The sequence below is a fragment of the Labrus mixtus genome, chromosome 5 (assembly GCF_963584025.1).
Source record: "Labrus mixtus chromosome 5, fLabMix1.1, whole genome shotgun sequence".
Lineage (NCBI taxonomy): Eukaryota > Metazoa > Chordata > Actinopteri > Labriformes > Labridae > Labrus > Labrus mixtus.
Genome location: NC_083616.1, coordinates 15281902 through 15298466, shown reverse-complemented (window position 1 = coordinate 15298466; position 16565 = coordinate 15281902). Strand labels below are relative to the sequence as shown.

The following is a 16565-nucleotide window of genomic DNA, read 5'->3' as shown; positions in this document are numbered from 1 at the left end:
ACACACATACACACACACACACACATACACTAAACACACACAGCACAGTTTTCTCTGTTGAAGTGTGTCTGCTCTGAGCAAGATCAGAGCAACTATTGATTTTTGAAACTGAGGGTTATTGAGTTTAGTCTGCGTGCCTAAAAGGACCACTGTAGGACTGTTCTTATGTCTTTCCCCAAGATGTATGTTGTAATTAAGTGGATCAGCAAACAGTCATTTCTCTGTATCAGCTGTTCTTAATGACTGTGAACACATGTGTCCTCAGCCTGTGACACCCAGGGGACTGTGCAACACACAAGCCCTTAACCTGTCCTCCAGCTACCATGTGATTTCTATTTAATATCCTTAAAGGTGAAGCTATAACAGGTTTAGCATCTCTTTTAATGAAGGTCTTCCAAGCTTGTTGGAGAGTGTTGCTGTAAATGAGACTGAATGTTTTGCACCGGATCATACATGTTTGGGGGGCTGAGGGTCATACAGGACAGGAATTACACGTGTCACACCCCCTCCCTACAAATAGCTTCATGTTTAATAAATGAGTATGCCTCTGCAGCGTTAGCAGATTTCTGTTGTGATGTTATGAGGATCTGGTGTTCAATATGCAGTATCGTATGTTGCTCAATTCCTTGTTATTTGAACCAACTATATGCAGCTGATGTCTACAAAAAAGCCTCATAGTTTCTCACTCTGCGTTGGAATATACTGTATACCATCTAAGATGCCGGCATATTAGGACAACAAATCCAAGTCCAATTTTGGACTCATTATTACCTCACACGGTTCACATTGGGGAGCGGTTGAGTCCAATTCATCTACAGCCACTGCTCCCAATGCTATAGTCATCTGCTTCAAACACAGGGAACACCATAATTGACTAAAAACAACCTACAGAGGTTGCTGTTTGTCTCTTATGAGAACACGACTTACACTTTAATCCTGAAAATGGTGGATTTGTTGCAGTTACATTTTTACATAAACCTTTTGATGTTGGTTTGAAGTCTTGCCATATGCATGACATTGGGAAGGGGACAGCAGAAAAGGAGGTGGGAGGCTCCTGCCATGACCTTGTCCTTGGATAGATGGCTGCAGTAAGACTGAGAGAGATGAAAAATAGCAGGATTAAAGCACAGGAAACAGCAAAATAAAATAAAATCTATATGAAAGATATGTGCATGTAGCCTATGTGTGTCCATTCCTATACAGCTGCAAGTGTGTCAGTGTACATTATTCAGGGGATGAATGTCAGGAGCTTCCCTTGTTTTTTCCTCTGTGGTATAGCCTATATTTAGAGCTTTCTGTGATCGAGACAATGAAAGAAAAGAAGAGCCCGGAGGATGTGCTGAAGGAGGTTTCAGACAGCAGTGAGCAAGGCAATGCATTGATGGAGGGATGACAGGGACACAGGAAGACTGATGAGTGGAGAGGAAAGGAAAGGAGTGGGTGAGAAAAGAGGGAGTCACCTTGAGAGGGGCAACCAGAAAATGGCTGTTCTGGCAGTCTCAAGGATGACTCAGCTGTTTACTTGCTTTAGACCTAAATGTGTGTGTCTCGGTGTGTTTTTGCATGTGATTATTGCTCTGTGCCAATGTAGCAAATGCAGATTTCTGTAAGTAGATTGCAGTCACAAGAGTTATATACACAAAATATATAAAGGATTTCCTACAACGTGTGTCTATGTTTGTCTGCATGGTTGAAAGGCCAATCACCCAAAGCACACAAAAGAAGCACTTCACAGCTTGCTTAAAAGTAATCTAACGACTGAAGTTTCCAGAACACACCTGAACTTGGTCACAGCACTATCTGCTGGACAGTTAGCAGCCTGCAGGTGTCTTACCTGATTTGTCCACAGGTGGCAGCAGAGCCTCACTCTTCAACATTCGAGTCTCTAATGTTTACTTCCTGTGTGAGCTCCTTTTAGACAAACGAGGGAAAGTTCAAACAAATCACCAGTAACTTCACGAAAAAGCGATATCATGTCCAATAAAATGCATCCCACGTCTTCTCTCTTAGACGGATGGATACAGGAAAACAACGAGTTGGTTAATACATTGAGGGTAGGTGTTTAGCTGCCAAGTGTTTTGTCTTTCCAGCGTTCACTTATATCTGGTTATGCTTGAAAACAAGTTGCAGTGGCAATATTTTTGTCCATTGGGGTTTTCTGTAATCAGAATTATATCTGAAAGTAAATTATGTTGTATTATTACCAGAACTTGAAGACGTAATTATTTGTTTTATGTAGAAAGTCCCGTTGAAATACTAATACTAAAATACAGGAGTATAAATAATAAATCATTTGAAACAATGTCCTGTTTTTCTGTAGAAGGAGAGAGGAGAGGATGTCTTGACCGGAGACCATAACAAGACACATTTGAGGTGTTCCTCTGAGTTTCACAAACTTTTAAGGAAAATTCAAGGTCTTTCTTCTTCTTGATTCAAATGAGTTATTAAGTACAAGGGGAGGGTCAAGCTCTTACCTACCTCAGTATGTTATTCTTTCTCCTTTCAGGTATCCCTCCTTGTGCAGATCACACACAGTTGGAGCTCGTAGTGGTGTACAATGTCTGTGTTTGCTCTGCTTCTCAGTCTTGTTTCTCTGAAGCTGAGTTGCTGCTCGTTCAAGCCGTAGAGAGAGGTAGGCCGACTCTTTTTAAATCATATCAGAAAGTCTGACAGCAGAGGACAGCATACATCAAGTTTCTTGTTAATTTGATGAATTGCTCAACTCTATCTTTTTTTTTTACAGAATGCTTTATTTCTCTGTAGTTTTACAGGTGACAGAAGGTGATCATGATGCTTCAGACCATCTTGGGTTGTGGAAAAGCCTTTTAAAATCAGCGGGAAGTATAGCTTTGAAATCCTGTGTGCTGCAACTTCTGTGTCTGCAGTGGGCAATATGGCTGGCCACCTGCCAGTTGAAAACTATTAACGAATTTAAGGTGAGATGTTATGTAGGCTGTGTGTGCCCCCCTCCCCCCTCTTTAAAAACAAAACAAAAAAGAACATTTACCCATCTAGTTCAGTTTGTTCAAGCTATCATAAAAGCTCTGATTAAGCCTCTGTTGTAAACCAAACTCCATCATGTTTAATTTATGATGTACACAACCAGATGAATTGTGATTTGGAAGTGTTCTATATCCATAGATTTAAAAGCTATATTACTCATAATCTTGGTGTGTTGGTAGTGTTGATTAAAAAAAAAGTCATTGCACTTCTTTTTTTCTTTATATGAGAAAATATCTAATTTAATTAACTGCCAATTCCGAGATGCCCAGAGAGGAATGAATTGTTTTTGTTGATGCTAGAAGGTTAGAGTTAGAGAAAACATGAACAACATAATCGGTTTATCTCGTGTGAAATAACAGTACAGGTTAATTCATGACTCTTCACATAGTAAGCAATTCTAGAATATATGTCTTTGCTTTTATAATGTTATTTACATGGACTTGATTTGATCTTCCACCGTTGTTAGTCTGCTTTTACATGTTGGGTTGAGAGAGAGAGACATAGACAGACAGATGGACATCAACAACTTTTAAAAAACGATGATTATGACAAAGATTTCTTTAAAACGATGCTAAAGATGTAATATTTAGTTTTCATTTATTTTATTGTTTTTCTCTCTACCGGGAAAACATCAAATGTAAATATAAATACATGCTTCAGTGTCGAGTCCCAAACTGTACGGGATAGTACAGGCTTGACCTTGTATTTAACACTACAGTACAAAAAAACAACATTATTTGTCTACAAGTCTACTGTTACACCTATACAGCATCCTCAATAGCAGTAAAGATAAAATAAAAAATAAACAAGCAGCAGTATTTGTTTGTTTTTTGTTGATATAAAGGTATTGTGAATTCAAATGATTGTGTAAAACTACAACTGTACTTCTTTCTGTGATGAAGGATGAGCTGTCCTCTGTGGTTGAGACTCTGTGTGCTGGAGTTGGGGGGGACAGGAGGAGCGACACAGGGAGAGAGTCCTCTGACACGCCACTTCTGCTGATGGACCCGAGACAGCTTTCTGAACTGCTGCAGATCTGTACATTTATTGCACAGGGTCAGTAACGTTCTGCTTCTTATAGTCATCTCTAACTAATTTCAAATAACTTAAAATATTGCAAGTAGCTAAGTGCAGAGCTAAAGTCTCGACTGCTCCGCTGTGCTTTCACTGTGGAGTCAGAATAGTGCACAGACCAACCCAGTTTAAGGACAGGAACAAAACAAAACAAACTGATGTGATGGGCCATGTATTTGAACGCTGCTTGTCAGAGCTTACTTTTAAATCAAAGTCAGCAATATTGGGGATGTATAAAAAAGAGTGTACCAGGCCTCTAAAAGCTTCATTTGCAAATATTTCTTCATACTGAACACAAAGACGCATGACAGCCTTGTATAAATAGTCCCTCTGTGTTGGTTGTATTGATTAATTGAACTCTGTATGTTTCATTTAGGTGCAGAAAGGTTAAGTGAAGGACAGAGTACAGAAGCACTTACTGGTCTTCAGACAGCATCCTTCTTGCCCGCTCCCAGAACTCTAGTAGCCTACACACACCTCCTGTCAGGCTCCTGCCTTGCCCATATGGTAACACATACAGAGAATGAACATGCATCATACATGCATAATCAGAGGCTTGAGTGTTTGCATGAACTGAGAGTGTGCATTTGTTTGCATTTATCTCCAGGCCCGCCCTCAGATGGCGTTGCAGTGTTTCAGGAAAGCATTGGAGACAGACTCACGGTGTGTGTCTGCTCTGTACCAGAGCATGCTCATCTACAGACAGCTGGGCAACACACAGGCTGAGATACAAGCGCTCCATTTGCTGCACTCAGTGAGTTACACAAACAGTCCAGGAAAAAAATGTCCAAAAAATTATTTTCCTTTATTGTAGTAATGTCATCCTTAAGCAGGTGAGTCAGACAGTTTACACCTGTTCATGTGAGTGTAGGTCTGTGTACTGAAACATGAAACCTCTCTTGTCCGGCAGACTTTGATGTTGCCCTGCACCATCGATCCTGCTCTGCCTGGTGCTTATCGCCTCTCTCCATCCTTACTGCTCTGCAGCCAATCACTGAACAGTCTTCTCTCAGTTCCCTCTGCCCTCTCTGTCCTTCACAGTCTGGCTCTGAAGTGTGTGATCCATGGGAGGTGAGATGGCCATCATTAGCTCAGTGTCTCTGTTCCTGTTTTTACTAGCACCTCACCATTACTTTGAAACAGTAAATATAGATACCGTACAGATTAGAATAGTCGAATCAGTGTGGTGTTAAGTGGGTGTGGTTGCTTTTTCTCTAGGGTGTCAGAGGGTGTGGAAAATTATTTGGATCTGCTGGCTGCCCTCCACTCAGAAAACCAACCTACAGTAAGACAAAAAACACATTCAGCATAATTTACCATCAAGCTTTTCATCTATTTTTTGCATACTACAACTGTGAAAACTTTGACAATAATTATTGGGATACTATGTGCTGTCTGTCAGTCTCAGGTGCATGTTGAGGTCCTACCCCTCCCCAGGTTGCCCGAGCTTTACCTGGAGGCCGGTTCTGCCTTGCTCATGGCCCTACGGCCCTCTGATTGCATGGCGCTGTGCGATGAAGTCATCAGCTCCACACTAGAGCTGCTGCCAGAGAAGGTGGTGATAGAAGAGCAGGAGCAGAAATATGAGGCTGAGACGAGAGGGGGTCCAGAGGGAGAGGACAGGGTGGAGATGATGCTCTGGGCTGGGGCTGCCTACCTGCTCCAAGGTCACTGTTACACACACCTAAAGGATTGGAAACAAGCTGTCACTCACTACACAAGGTACGCCTGATGACAATTTTTTTTTTAATCTTTGTGATTTAAAACAAACCCATAATATTTTACTCTGGATTTCAGGTGTATAAACCTCCTGATGAGGATACGATTTAAACAGAGTGGTGAGTATATTACTTTTTCATGCTTTGGAGAGAAGTTGCACTTCTAATTCTAACTACTTCAACTTTGTGCATTTATGTATGTGGTGTTCAATTACAGGTTTCCCACCACAGATTCCCAGTGCAGATATGGTTTGCAAGCAGAGAACAGATCTGTGTACTCTCCAAAGGTTGAAGGGGCTCTCGATAGCTGGACGAGGCATCAGCTTCACCCAGACAGACCAGCTAAAAGAGGCACTAAGAGACCTCCAGCTCAGCCTGCAAGCACTCCCAGGTACGCCCATTTCATCTGTTACCTAAAAATATATGCGTCTGAACTTTATGTCATAGGATTATTGCCAATGCACTGCAGCAAATTGTATAAGTAGAGGCATGTTTAAATAGATCAGAAGCAAAACTAAAGCGAAACTAAACTTGGGCATTATAAACTTTGATTTAATCAGTGTTTGTGAACTTTTAATTGGTTATTGATAGAATTATGATTTAAATAAATGTGAAACAATTTTTTCACAAATCATCTCTCTTCTTTAATGATGAGCATGTGGTTAATAAATTTAAATAAACTGTAAGTATTATCTCTTCATCTTGTCTCATCTATAAAAAATAATTAAATTACATCTACAATTCTGTCATGTAGGAACTTAATCACTTTTACATGAATGTAGCATAGCACTGTAGTAAATCTATGCCTGTGTAGTCTTTTTGTTAGATTATGCCATGATGAGAAATCTCCTTTCAGAGTGTCTGAGTGCAGGGTTGTGGTGCGGTGAAGTGCTTTGGAGGCTGGGCAGAAGATCGGAGGCAGCAGCTTGTTGGGAAAAAACTTGGAGCCGAACCACATTATCCTCAGAAACGTAAACAGTTTGATTCTTATGATCTAATCACTGCATTCACTGTTCATGGTTTATACCAGTATCATTAAAGTGATATACCAATAGAGTAGCCTGTTTGATATGTGTTCTCCTTCTATACATGATGCACATCGAGTAAATGAGAGCACCAGTTGATTTTTGCACAATTTCATTTCAGGTGCTTAATGTCCCCTTGCACAGACGGCGCGGGTTGTAGCTGCTGTATGCTAGCCACGCATAGCATTCAAATAGTGTACTGTGTGCCTTTTTTTCTAGGTCTGGCTAGAATGAGAAATAAATACATGAATAATTTAACTTGAACTGTTGACATACAACCCATTAAGGATCATTTCTTAGTTTATTTAAAGTATTAAGCACCAATACCCAGCCCTTCTTGTGGCCATTTTTTTTTTCATCTGAAGCAGAGGACATTTTTTAATTGCAGATAAGCTCAAATGTATAAAAGGAAGGTAAAAATCAGATCAACATTGCCTACTTAAAATGCACAGGCTCACACTCAAATAGGAAAAATAAACTGCAGTCTTTCTTACTTGAATATAGACATAACCTGAATATCATCTGATTTATGATTTTAGGTTTAAAAAAAAAAAGGTAATTATTTAACAGAAATTAAATTGAAGACCTGTGTAGGTTAATCAGTCTATTGTTGCTTAAGACAGTGTATTTACCATTCTGGGATTTTGCTCACCTTCTAAATTGTATTTGCTTTCATTTTTTCAGGTGTCCATCTGTGTACCTACAGGAACCTCAGACTGGCCCCTTGTTAGATTCTACTAAGCTGCGTTGCAGAATACAGGAACTTGGTCTTACCTTGCCTGCCAACAGAAAGACAAAAGGAGAATACCCTATCACTTACTGAACAGGATCAACTTTCTCTGTCCTGTGAACTGACACTCATACCAACAACAACCATGTATCTATTGCGACAATGAAATAAAACATCTTTGGAAAGAATATCCAGATTTTTAGACTATATAAAGTGGGTGGTACATTTAGTAAATGGATTATGAAATATTAACATAATTGCTTGCTTGATGTGACCTGTCGTGGCTGTAATTGACCTGTGGGTGTCTTAACTGCATTTAAAAAAGCAAAATGTGCCTTTGGATTGACAAAGTAAATCAAAACAGTTGCTTACATTTTTGTTTATACTTTTCACGATTAGGCACATTGCATACTACACGAGAAGATAGAATTTCTGCTTTAAAATGTCTATTTCTATTAGGTAGAAGAATATAAGAATACATACTTTATTTTTAATTATTATTTGATTTGTTTTAGAATACATTCATGAATAAGTAAAACACATTTACAGTTTTTTCTTTTAATTAATTCTTCTGTTTCCACCTAATATTGTATGACTATTTTCAGCATAAGAAAAGAAAAACAGTAATTCGTACGATTTACTCCTAAACTGTTATTGTCAGGAGTGGGAAAAAAAACTAGTATCTATCTGCTCTGCTCTTAAGTACCAACGCGGTACACGTTAATTGGATGACAGAACTTCGGCGACAAGGCTGAAGTGACCAATAGGAGAAAAGATGACGAAAAAAAGAACGCCCAATTCATTTGTAACTGGCCAAAGTGCCACAATATTCCCGGTGACGTCAGACCCCGCGCTCCCTCATTGGTTGACGGTTTTTTGATGGGCTGCCTCCGGCCAATCAGAGCGACGGGTGCATCGAGCTTCACGGTATAACAGTACAGAACGGCACGGAAACGGCTGTTTAGTCGAGTGAAATCACTGAGAACGTCGAGTAACGAAGACCCGGTTAAAACCTCTCAAACATATAGCTAGAATATCTTTATTTATTCAAAGTAATCCAGGTGGACGACCATGGCTTCGGGAGGGGAGTAAGTACACACACATCTCAAGTCATTTTAACACGTTTTTTACAAGACAATAACAATCAGTGGATGTCCTTTAAATGTTTAGTTTATTAAAGCTTCGGTTGCTAACAGAGGAGCTAATGGGGTCAGCTAGTTCAGCCTCCGCACTATGTGTCCGCTGGTTGGATTAACATCACCTCACATCTTCTGACACTTCGCTTTTATCCGGATGAAGTGTCGGTAGTTGTCAAAGTGTCAGTAACTGGTGTTGAATTAAACCAGCAGTGTGACAGCGACGTGACAAAGCCCAGTCACTGCTGTCGTGTTTGAATGCTAATGTTAGCTTAGCAACAGTGTCAAGGCCATCGCCATCCAGCAGCATCATCACACACACACACACACACACACAAGTCGGCCTAACCACCGTCAAATACCTTCTTTTGTTGTGTTTTGTGTCTTGCTTTGGATATTACACATTAAAGCATCAAATCGCATCCGTGTGTAGTGAGTTAAATATCTGATAATAGTCAAACACACTGCTATCTCCAGGGGCTAAGTAGCATGCTAACAGGGCTCGGCTATCGATTCTAAATGATCGACAATTCTTCGGCTGTTTTTCGCTACTAGCTCAAAAGCGATACATCATTTCTCCTGCTGGTTTCTGTGTTGGTAAATGTGACGTTGGTAAATGTAGTCACGACACAGCTGTAAATGATGAGTCTGACTGTGGGGTAAACCGAGCGAGCTAACAAAGTTTTTTTTTCTAATTCTTTTGCTGTGTCATCTGGGCTCCAGTTAGCCCAGGAGGCTAGCGTTAGCATGCCAGAGATATGAAAGGGAAACTACAAAACAGGCCTGGAGTAGTCTGGAAACACTACACTTGATCTATTGGCTTTTTTTTAAAGACACATTGTTGAACATGTGTGTGTTATAGTCAGTAGTCTTTGTAGTTTACACGTACGGCGACAGAAATGCATATTGTTGATTTAATTTTTGTATGTAAACTATAAATTGATCGTTCAGTTGGTTGTGAAAACATAGTGAAGTAGATTTGTTTTATTATTCTTCATGTATCAAATACTGTAATAAAGAAAACTAACAAATGGTAGTTAAAATACTTATTGTATTATTTAAGTCCACTGTTTGTTCTTAGGTTTTAAATAATCCTTTAAATTGTGATGGTTAGGGGGGTCTCAGTGTTGACCCCCCTGTACACATAGAGCTGTCATCTAAGTGGAGTTTAACAATCTTTTATTCAACCTGTGCAATCTATTCCTCCATTGAAGATCCAAAAATGATGATCTAGCCACTGCAATCCTAAAACAGAAGAACAGACCCAACAGACTGATTGTTGATGAATCCATCAATGAAGACAACAGCGTGGTCTCCCTATCTCAGGTAGACCTTCTTTCCCTGAATAATTCCAAACAATTTTCTTTTTAGATGGCTCAGGTGTTTTGATAATTTTTCTAATCTGGATAATTCAAAGTTATAACATTGAGATTCCTATTGTCTCTTTTTAGACCAAGATGGATGAGCTACAGCTCTTCCGTGGAGACACAGTGCTGATGAAGGGAAAGAAGAGGAGGGAGACTGTGTGTATTGTGCTGTCTGACGACACCTGTTCAGATGAAAAGGTTCGCATGAACAGGGTGGTCCGCAACAATCTGAGGGTCCGACTGGGAGATGTCATCAGGTGGGAAATGTCCCCTTTCTAATTCTTTCCACTGGGCTTTATGAAAGAAGTGGTGTTAACGTTGTTATCCTCTTCAGCATTCAGCCATGCCCTGATGTGAAGTACGGAAAGAGGATTCACGTCCTCCCAATAGACGACACTGTAGAGGGAATTACTGGAAACTTGTTTGAGGTCTACCTTAAGCCATACTTTCTTGAGGCTTACAGGCCAATCCGCAAAGGTGTGTATAATTTACCATTGTCCAGTGCAAAATTAGATTTTGACTGGCAGATCAATACATTTTTGCTGTGAACTAAAAGAAGAGAAATAAAATGAACGGTTTATTTTCTTTGTGAAGGTGACATTTTCCTGGTCAGAGGTGGCATGCGTGCTGTGGAGTTTAAGGTGGTAGAGACTGATCCCTCTCCATACTGCATTGTTGCCCCTGACACAGTCATCCACTGTGAGGGAGAGCCAATCAGGAGAGAGGTGGGTGTTGGCACACACGTATAACATTAATCCAAACAAAATTGCACTTAATGTTAACATCGTATTTATCAACACACAGGATGAGGAAGAGTCCCTGAATGAGGTGGGCTATGATGACATTGGAGGAGTGAGGAAGCAATTGGCCCAGATCAAAGAGATGGTGGAGCTTCCTCTCAGACACCCTGCACTGTTCAAGGCCATAGGAGTCAAGGTATGACACACTAATTGAAGAATATGCAAAGGCATCTGGCCTTTATTACAGATCTATGGAGAGTCTGTGAAAAAAACAAGTTATTAATACAAGTACAAATATAAGGTTCAAAATCCTAATAATACTAATTTCACCAAAAATACCTCTTGTATTAATTTAAGTGATAATTTGCAAACCCGCTTGGGCAGAAATGGCTTATAGAAAAACACAAGCTTGCTAGTTTGTTCTCATCTTCTACACCTTTGTTGCTATTATACTATGTTTAGTGTCTGAGATGCAGTATATTAAGTGTCTCATGCCAGAGTAAAGCTGAGGTAAAGGATGTCCCTCATTGTATGGAGGCCTCTGTTGTTCACTGCTATTTTGCTTGTTTCAGAATCAGAAATACTTATTAATCCCAGGGGGAAACGAAGTTTGACTTTCAGTTTGTAAAAAGCAGACATCAATGAGTGACTGAAGAATTTTAGTCTGCTTTTGTTGTATAATAAAAAATAATGTGTAAGATGAATAAATTTAATCTTAACCTTTTTTTCCTGTTTTCAGCCCCCACGTGGAATCTTGCTTTATGGACCCCCTGGAACTGGAAAGACTTTGATTGCCAGAGCCGTAGCCAACGAAACTGGAGCTTTCTTCTTCCTGATTAATGGTGCGAACATCAGTTTAACTTATTCTCTGTACAGTTCATTCCTAATTTGGCCATTTCATGATTATGCATTTTTCTAAAAACACTAAGCAGTGCATCTGGGATTTGTGCATGGTTAAATGTTACAGCACCAATGTTACTGTATGTCCATGTCAAAAACTTGGATGACTAAACTTCATATTAATGGCAAAACAATACTTCTTACTTCTTACTCTCAAAATGCTCCAAAAAGCTTAATTTGCATGTTAGAATAGCTACATTTTTACTCTGGTGGAGAATCCCCCCCAGATCCCCTTTCCTTCATTATCTTTTGTATCTTGTCATACTTACACAGTTTTGGAGTTTGCTAAAGAACACCAGCAAACAGTTATTTGAATTGCATGCAATGGTCTGGATTTGAGGTCCCAGATGTAAAAAACAAAAAAAAGCAATGTCATATCCGTCGTCCTCGATCTTGAAAAAAATATTTCAGTTATATTTCTTAGATAGAGAAAGCCATTCAAAATGACGGGGGCTGATGTAGTGAGTGACTTGTTTTATATGTTGAAAATTTTCAGTCAGAATATTTATTTTCCCTGAGTGCAACTAGGATGTTTTACTTTTTTGTGAAAGGTTGTCTCTTTCCTTGATCAAGATTTCAGAAAATGTTTTTTCGGTCTGGTTAAAATTTCACTTATTTTTTTAAATGTATTTAATGTATTGAATTTTGTCTCAGACATATCTTAATCTTTATCTATTACAAAATTGTCTTTTCTGTGATTTGCACATGTTTTAAAGTAGTAAAAGCGTGAGCTTAAGGTTCCTTTTGAAAACAAAATGCTTGACTCTCCATTTTAGGTCCTGAGATCATGAGTAAGTTGGCAGGAGAGAGCGAGAGTAACCTGAGAAAGGCCTTCGAGGAAGCAGAGAAGAATGCTCCTGCCATCATCTTTATCGATGAGCTTGATGCGATCGCTCCGAAGAGAGAGAAGGTGAGCAGGAAGAGATGAGCAGTAAATGTACAGAACCTGTTTTGAAAATAATTTAAATAGCGATTGGATTTTCAGACCTTGGAAAAGAAATGTTAATGTTGTTGTGATGTTTAGATGAATTTTGCTTTAAAAAAGTGAATTGTATAACAACTCTCATTTTTTTTTCTTTGCAGACTCACGGAGAGGTGGAGAGGCGCATTGTTTCCCAGCTGCTGACTCTTATGGATGGACTGAAGCAGAGGGCTCATGTCATCGTCATGGCTGCCACCAACAGACCCAACAGCATCGACCCAGCTCTCAGGAGATTCGGTAAGTTGTGTCTTTTAAGCATGCAATAACAAAGGTGACTTAGAGCATAGAGGCACATCTATACATAAAGTAATCAAATGTAATGCACACAGGTTGTAAAAGATAGATTTTCTTTTTTTTTTTATTTCTTCCTAATCCTACTCCTATTGTTTCACGTTGTTTTATCCTTTATTTTTGTCTGCACTGTTAGCAACAGACTTGTAGTTTTGTTGTCACTGTCAACCCTGCAGTGCTTTAAAGGTTCACAACAAGTCTTAATTTAACACCAGTTCATATAAATATGTTAAAGTGCTCTAAACATTGCATAGACATATACAGTAGCTTGTTTTCCAAGAATATTGAGTCTTGCTGATCTGCATTCATGGCTCACCTAAGCATCTTTTGAAGTAACAGACTAAAACTGCTGGTTGCTGTTTGTTTTGTGGGCTCTGCAGTTCAGTGTTGGGTCAGATTCTAAGAATGTGCTGCAGTTCAAAATAATTTGAGTTGTTGCCTTTCAAAGCTACTGTATGCAATACTCTTGATGGACCATTAGAGAGGATATATAACGTTTCCAGCGGGCTGCACTTAAGATGATCTTAAGGTGTGTCTGGTTTGTGTATTTTTGCTCATCTGTTTCATTGGGACTAATCGGTTTGTTTTTAAAAACCAATACCTCCAGGGCGTTTCGATAGGGAAGTGGACATCGGCATCCCTGATGCTACTGGCAGACTGGAGATCCTCCAGATTCACACGAAGAACATGAAACTGGCTGACGATGTTGACTTGGAACAGGTCTGTGCACATAACAAAACAATTAGCTTTTATGTAGAGAGGGAGTCATGTGGTTATTGTTGTTACTGACTAACTTCCCTCCCAGAAAACACAGCTAGTTTAACATCATATTAGAGTAAATGTCTCATAGTGTTCATGATCATGTTAATTTATAATGAAAGTGTTATGAGTGAGTGATACAGGACAGGTTTTTAATCATTGTATTATGTCAACCTGTCTCTTTAGGTAGCCAATGAAACTCACGGCCATGTGGGTGCAGATCTGGCTGCTCTCTGCTCTGAGGCTGCTCTGCAGGCCATCAGGAAGAAGATGGACCTGATCGACCTTGAGGATGAGACCATTGACGCTGAAGTCATGAACTCTCTTGCTGTCACTATGGATGACTTCAAGGTAACAGATGTAATACGGTCTGTGGGATTGTGGTTCTATAAAAGCCTTCTGAGCCTCTTACTAACATGTTTGATGTTGTGCTGCAGTGGGCCCTGAGCCAGAGTAACCCATCCGCACTAAGGGAGACGATTGTTGAGGTTCCCAACATCACCTGGGAGGACATTGGCGGTCTGGATGATGTCAAGAGGGAGCTGCAGGAGTTGGTGCAGGTATGAACCTCACCCTGAAGTAAAAGCCCGTCTAGAAATGGAAGTTTCCCTGGAAAAATGTTCTTACATGTACTTACAGTGTCTCTATTCATCTTCTTCTTAAATCCAGTACCCAGTGGAGCACCCAGACAAGTTCCTGAAGTTTGGCATGACCCCCTCCAAAGGTGTGCTGTTCTATGGCCCCCCTGGTTGTGGTAAGACTCTGCTGGCCAAAGCCATTGCCAATGAGTGCCAGGCAAATTTCATCTCCATCAAAGGCCCAGAGCTGCTCACCATGTGGTTTGGAGAGTCTGAGGCCAACGTCAGAGAGATCTTTGACAAGGTAAACAGTTTTTTTTTTTGTCTCTTTCACAGAACTATGGTGTGGAGAAAAAATAAAGTTGTACATTTATTCTGAAGAAAAACCAACATGCTTCAGTGTTTGTAACTAATAAAACTCTTACAAATTAATCTTTCCAATGTTGTAACGTAATCTTTTGCCTGTGTAATATTTTCAGGCTCGTCAAGCAGCTCCCTGTGTTCTCTTCTTCGATGAGTTGGACTCCATAGCTAAGGCTCGTGGGGGTAATGTGGGCGACGGTGGTGGAGCAGCTGACAGGGTCATCAACCAGATCCTGACTGAGATGGACGGAATGTCCAGCAAGAAGAATGTCTTCATCATCGGCGCCACAAACAGACCAGACATCATCGACCCTGCCATCCTGAGACCCGGCCGTTTGGATCAGCTCATCTACATCCCCCTGCCCGACGAGAAGAGCAGGATGAGCATCCTGAAGGCCAACCTCCGCAAGAGCCCTATCAGCAAGGTGACCGCACCGCCACAAACAGTTTCGCTCACAGAAGCAGAAAGATGTCTTTGTATATCTCACGCCAGATTACTTGCAGTTCAGGTGTTTGGTGTTATCAGGGATTCTGTCAGATGTCAGAATTATGACACTCTTTAACATAAACTGGAAGATGTAGATCAGAGTTGAGCTGAAGAGCATCCTTAACCTTTTTGTGTTATTTGTTAATTTAAAGGATGTGGACCTGGACTTCCTTGCAAAGATGACCAATGGCTTCTCCGGAGCCGATCTGACAGAGATCTGCCAGCGGGCGTGTAAGCTGGCCATCAGGGAGAGCATCGAGAACGAGATCCGCAGAGAGAGGGAGAGGCAGACCAACCCATCAGCCATGGTCAGTGCCGCTTCTGTCCCCTTCTTTACCTCCGCACATCTCCTCACACTGCTACCACTTCAACTGTTTTCAAGTAAATAACACCTTCTGTCGGTTTTTTTCCACAGGAGGTGGAAGAGGATGATCCTGTTCCAGAGATCAGGAAGGACCACTTTGAGGAGGCGATGCGATTTGCTCGTCGCTCCGTCAGTGATAATGACATTCGCAAATATGAGATGTTTGCTCAGACACTGCAGCAGAGCCGGGGCTTTGGCAGCTTCAGGTACAATGTTAAACATTTAGTATTAGCATGAGCGTTGCTATGTGTTACTTAAACCAGTCTTCTCTGCTGTAATTTAAAAAAATCTGTTTGTAAAGAGGTTATTAACACCAGAGGTAATTTCTTAAATTGACTGAGGTGTGAAGTTAAAGGCCCCAAATATATCCGCTTTTGACAAAGTACCAAGCAGTATTAGTCATTGCAATAGTCCCCTACAGGTTTATGATTTATATAACAAAGATCATGATCATTATGATAAAAATACTCTCGTGTCTTTGTTTCAGGTTTCCCTCCAGTGCTGCAGGTGGCAGCGGTCCCACCACTGGCTCTGGAGGAACTGGCAGTGGTCCAGTGTTCAATGAAGACAACGACGATGACCTTTACGGATAAATGTACACTGCCCCACGGTGGTCAGTACTGGGATCACACCTGTACAAATTCTCACCTGATTCCACATTTTTAGGACTTTGTGCTTCTTTCATGTGTTCCTTTTTTTTGTATGACTTCCCTTGGAGAAAGCATGTAGCCGCTTGGTTTGCCCTGGCTTTGATGTGGGTGGGGGTAGGGGATGTTGGAACTGGAAGGTGAGTGACTGATGCTGATTGGGGAGGGAGGGTTTGGGGGGGGCTTTGTTGAGTGGCCTCATTCTCAGTATATCACAACCAACATGAATGGCTTTAGTGATGGGATTCTATGCTAGACTATAAGAAAGAAAAGAAAAAAACATATTGCTAATGACTTCCTCTTTTTTTTTTTTTAAATAAACAGTAGCATATAATGTATTACAAATTTGTCAAGGTTATGTTGTTGAAAATAAAATCTCACAAAATGGAAGTGTTATTCTG

The 16565-nt window shown here is 40.4% G+C and overlaps 2 protein-coding genes across 3 annotated transcripts; both read left to right on the top strand.

The window, feature by feature from the left end:
- Positions 1–1861: 1861 nt before the first annotated feature.
- On the top strand, positions 1862–7738 carry fancg (FA complementation group G). 2 transcript variants are annotated; one of them, XM_061038052.1, is made up of 14 exons: positions 1862–2054; positions 2324–2414; positions 2507–2632; positions 2764–2936; positions 3906–4059; positions 4454–4584; positions 4685–4831; positions 4988–5148; positions 5296–5362; positions 5480–5799; positions 5875–5915; positions 6013–6186; positions 6652–6766; positions 7505–7738. In XM_061038052.1, the coding sequence occupies exons 1-14, from the start codon at positions 1974–1976 to the stop codon at positions 7641–7643; spliced, it is 1920 nt and encodes a 639-aa protein (XP_060894035.1). In that variant the 5' UTR covers positions 1862–1973; the 3' UTR covers positions 7644–7738. The 2 variants fall into 2 exon arrangements, with proteins under 2 accessions (XP_060894035.1, XP_060894034.1); XM_061038051.1 differs by having other exon boundaries at positions 1863–2054; positions 2321–2414.
- Positions 7739–8470: 732 nt separating this feature from the next.
- Positions 8471–16560, top strand: vcp (valosin containing protein). Its single transcript, XM_061038050.1, has 17 exons — positions 8471–8638; positions 9901–10012; positions 10138–10310; positions 10388–10530; positions 10648–10778; positions 10858–10989; positions 11533–11635; positions 12470–12603; positions 12777–12912; positions 13574–13686; positions 13912–14076; positions 14163–14285; positions 14395–14607; positions 14783–15091; positions 15306–15461; positions 15569–15723; positions 16005–16560. Exons 1-17 carry the CDS (start codon positions 8622–8624, stop codon positions 16108–16110), a joined length of 2421 nt encoding a protein of 806 aa, XP_060894033.1. The 5' UTR covers positions 8471–8621; the 3' UTR covers positions 16111–16560.
- Positions 16561–16565: the final 5 nt, after the last annotated feature.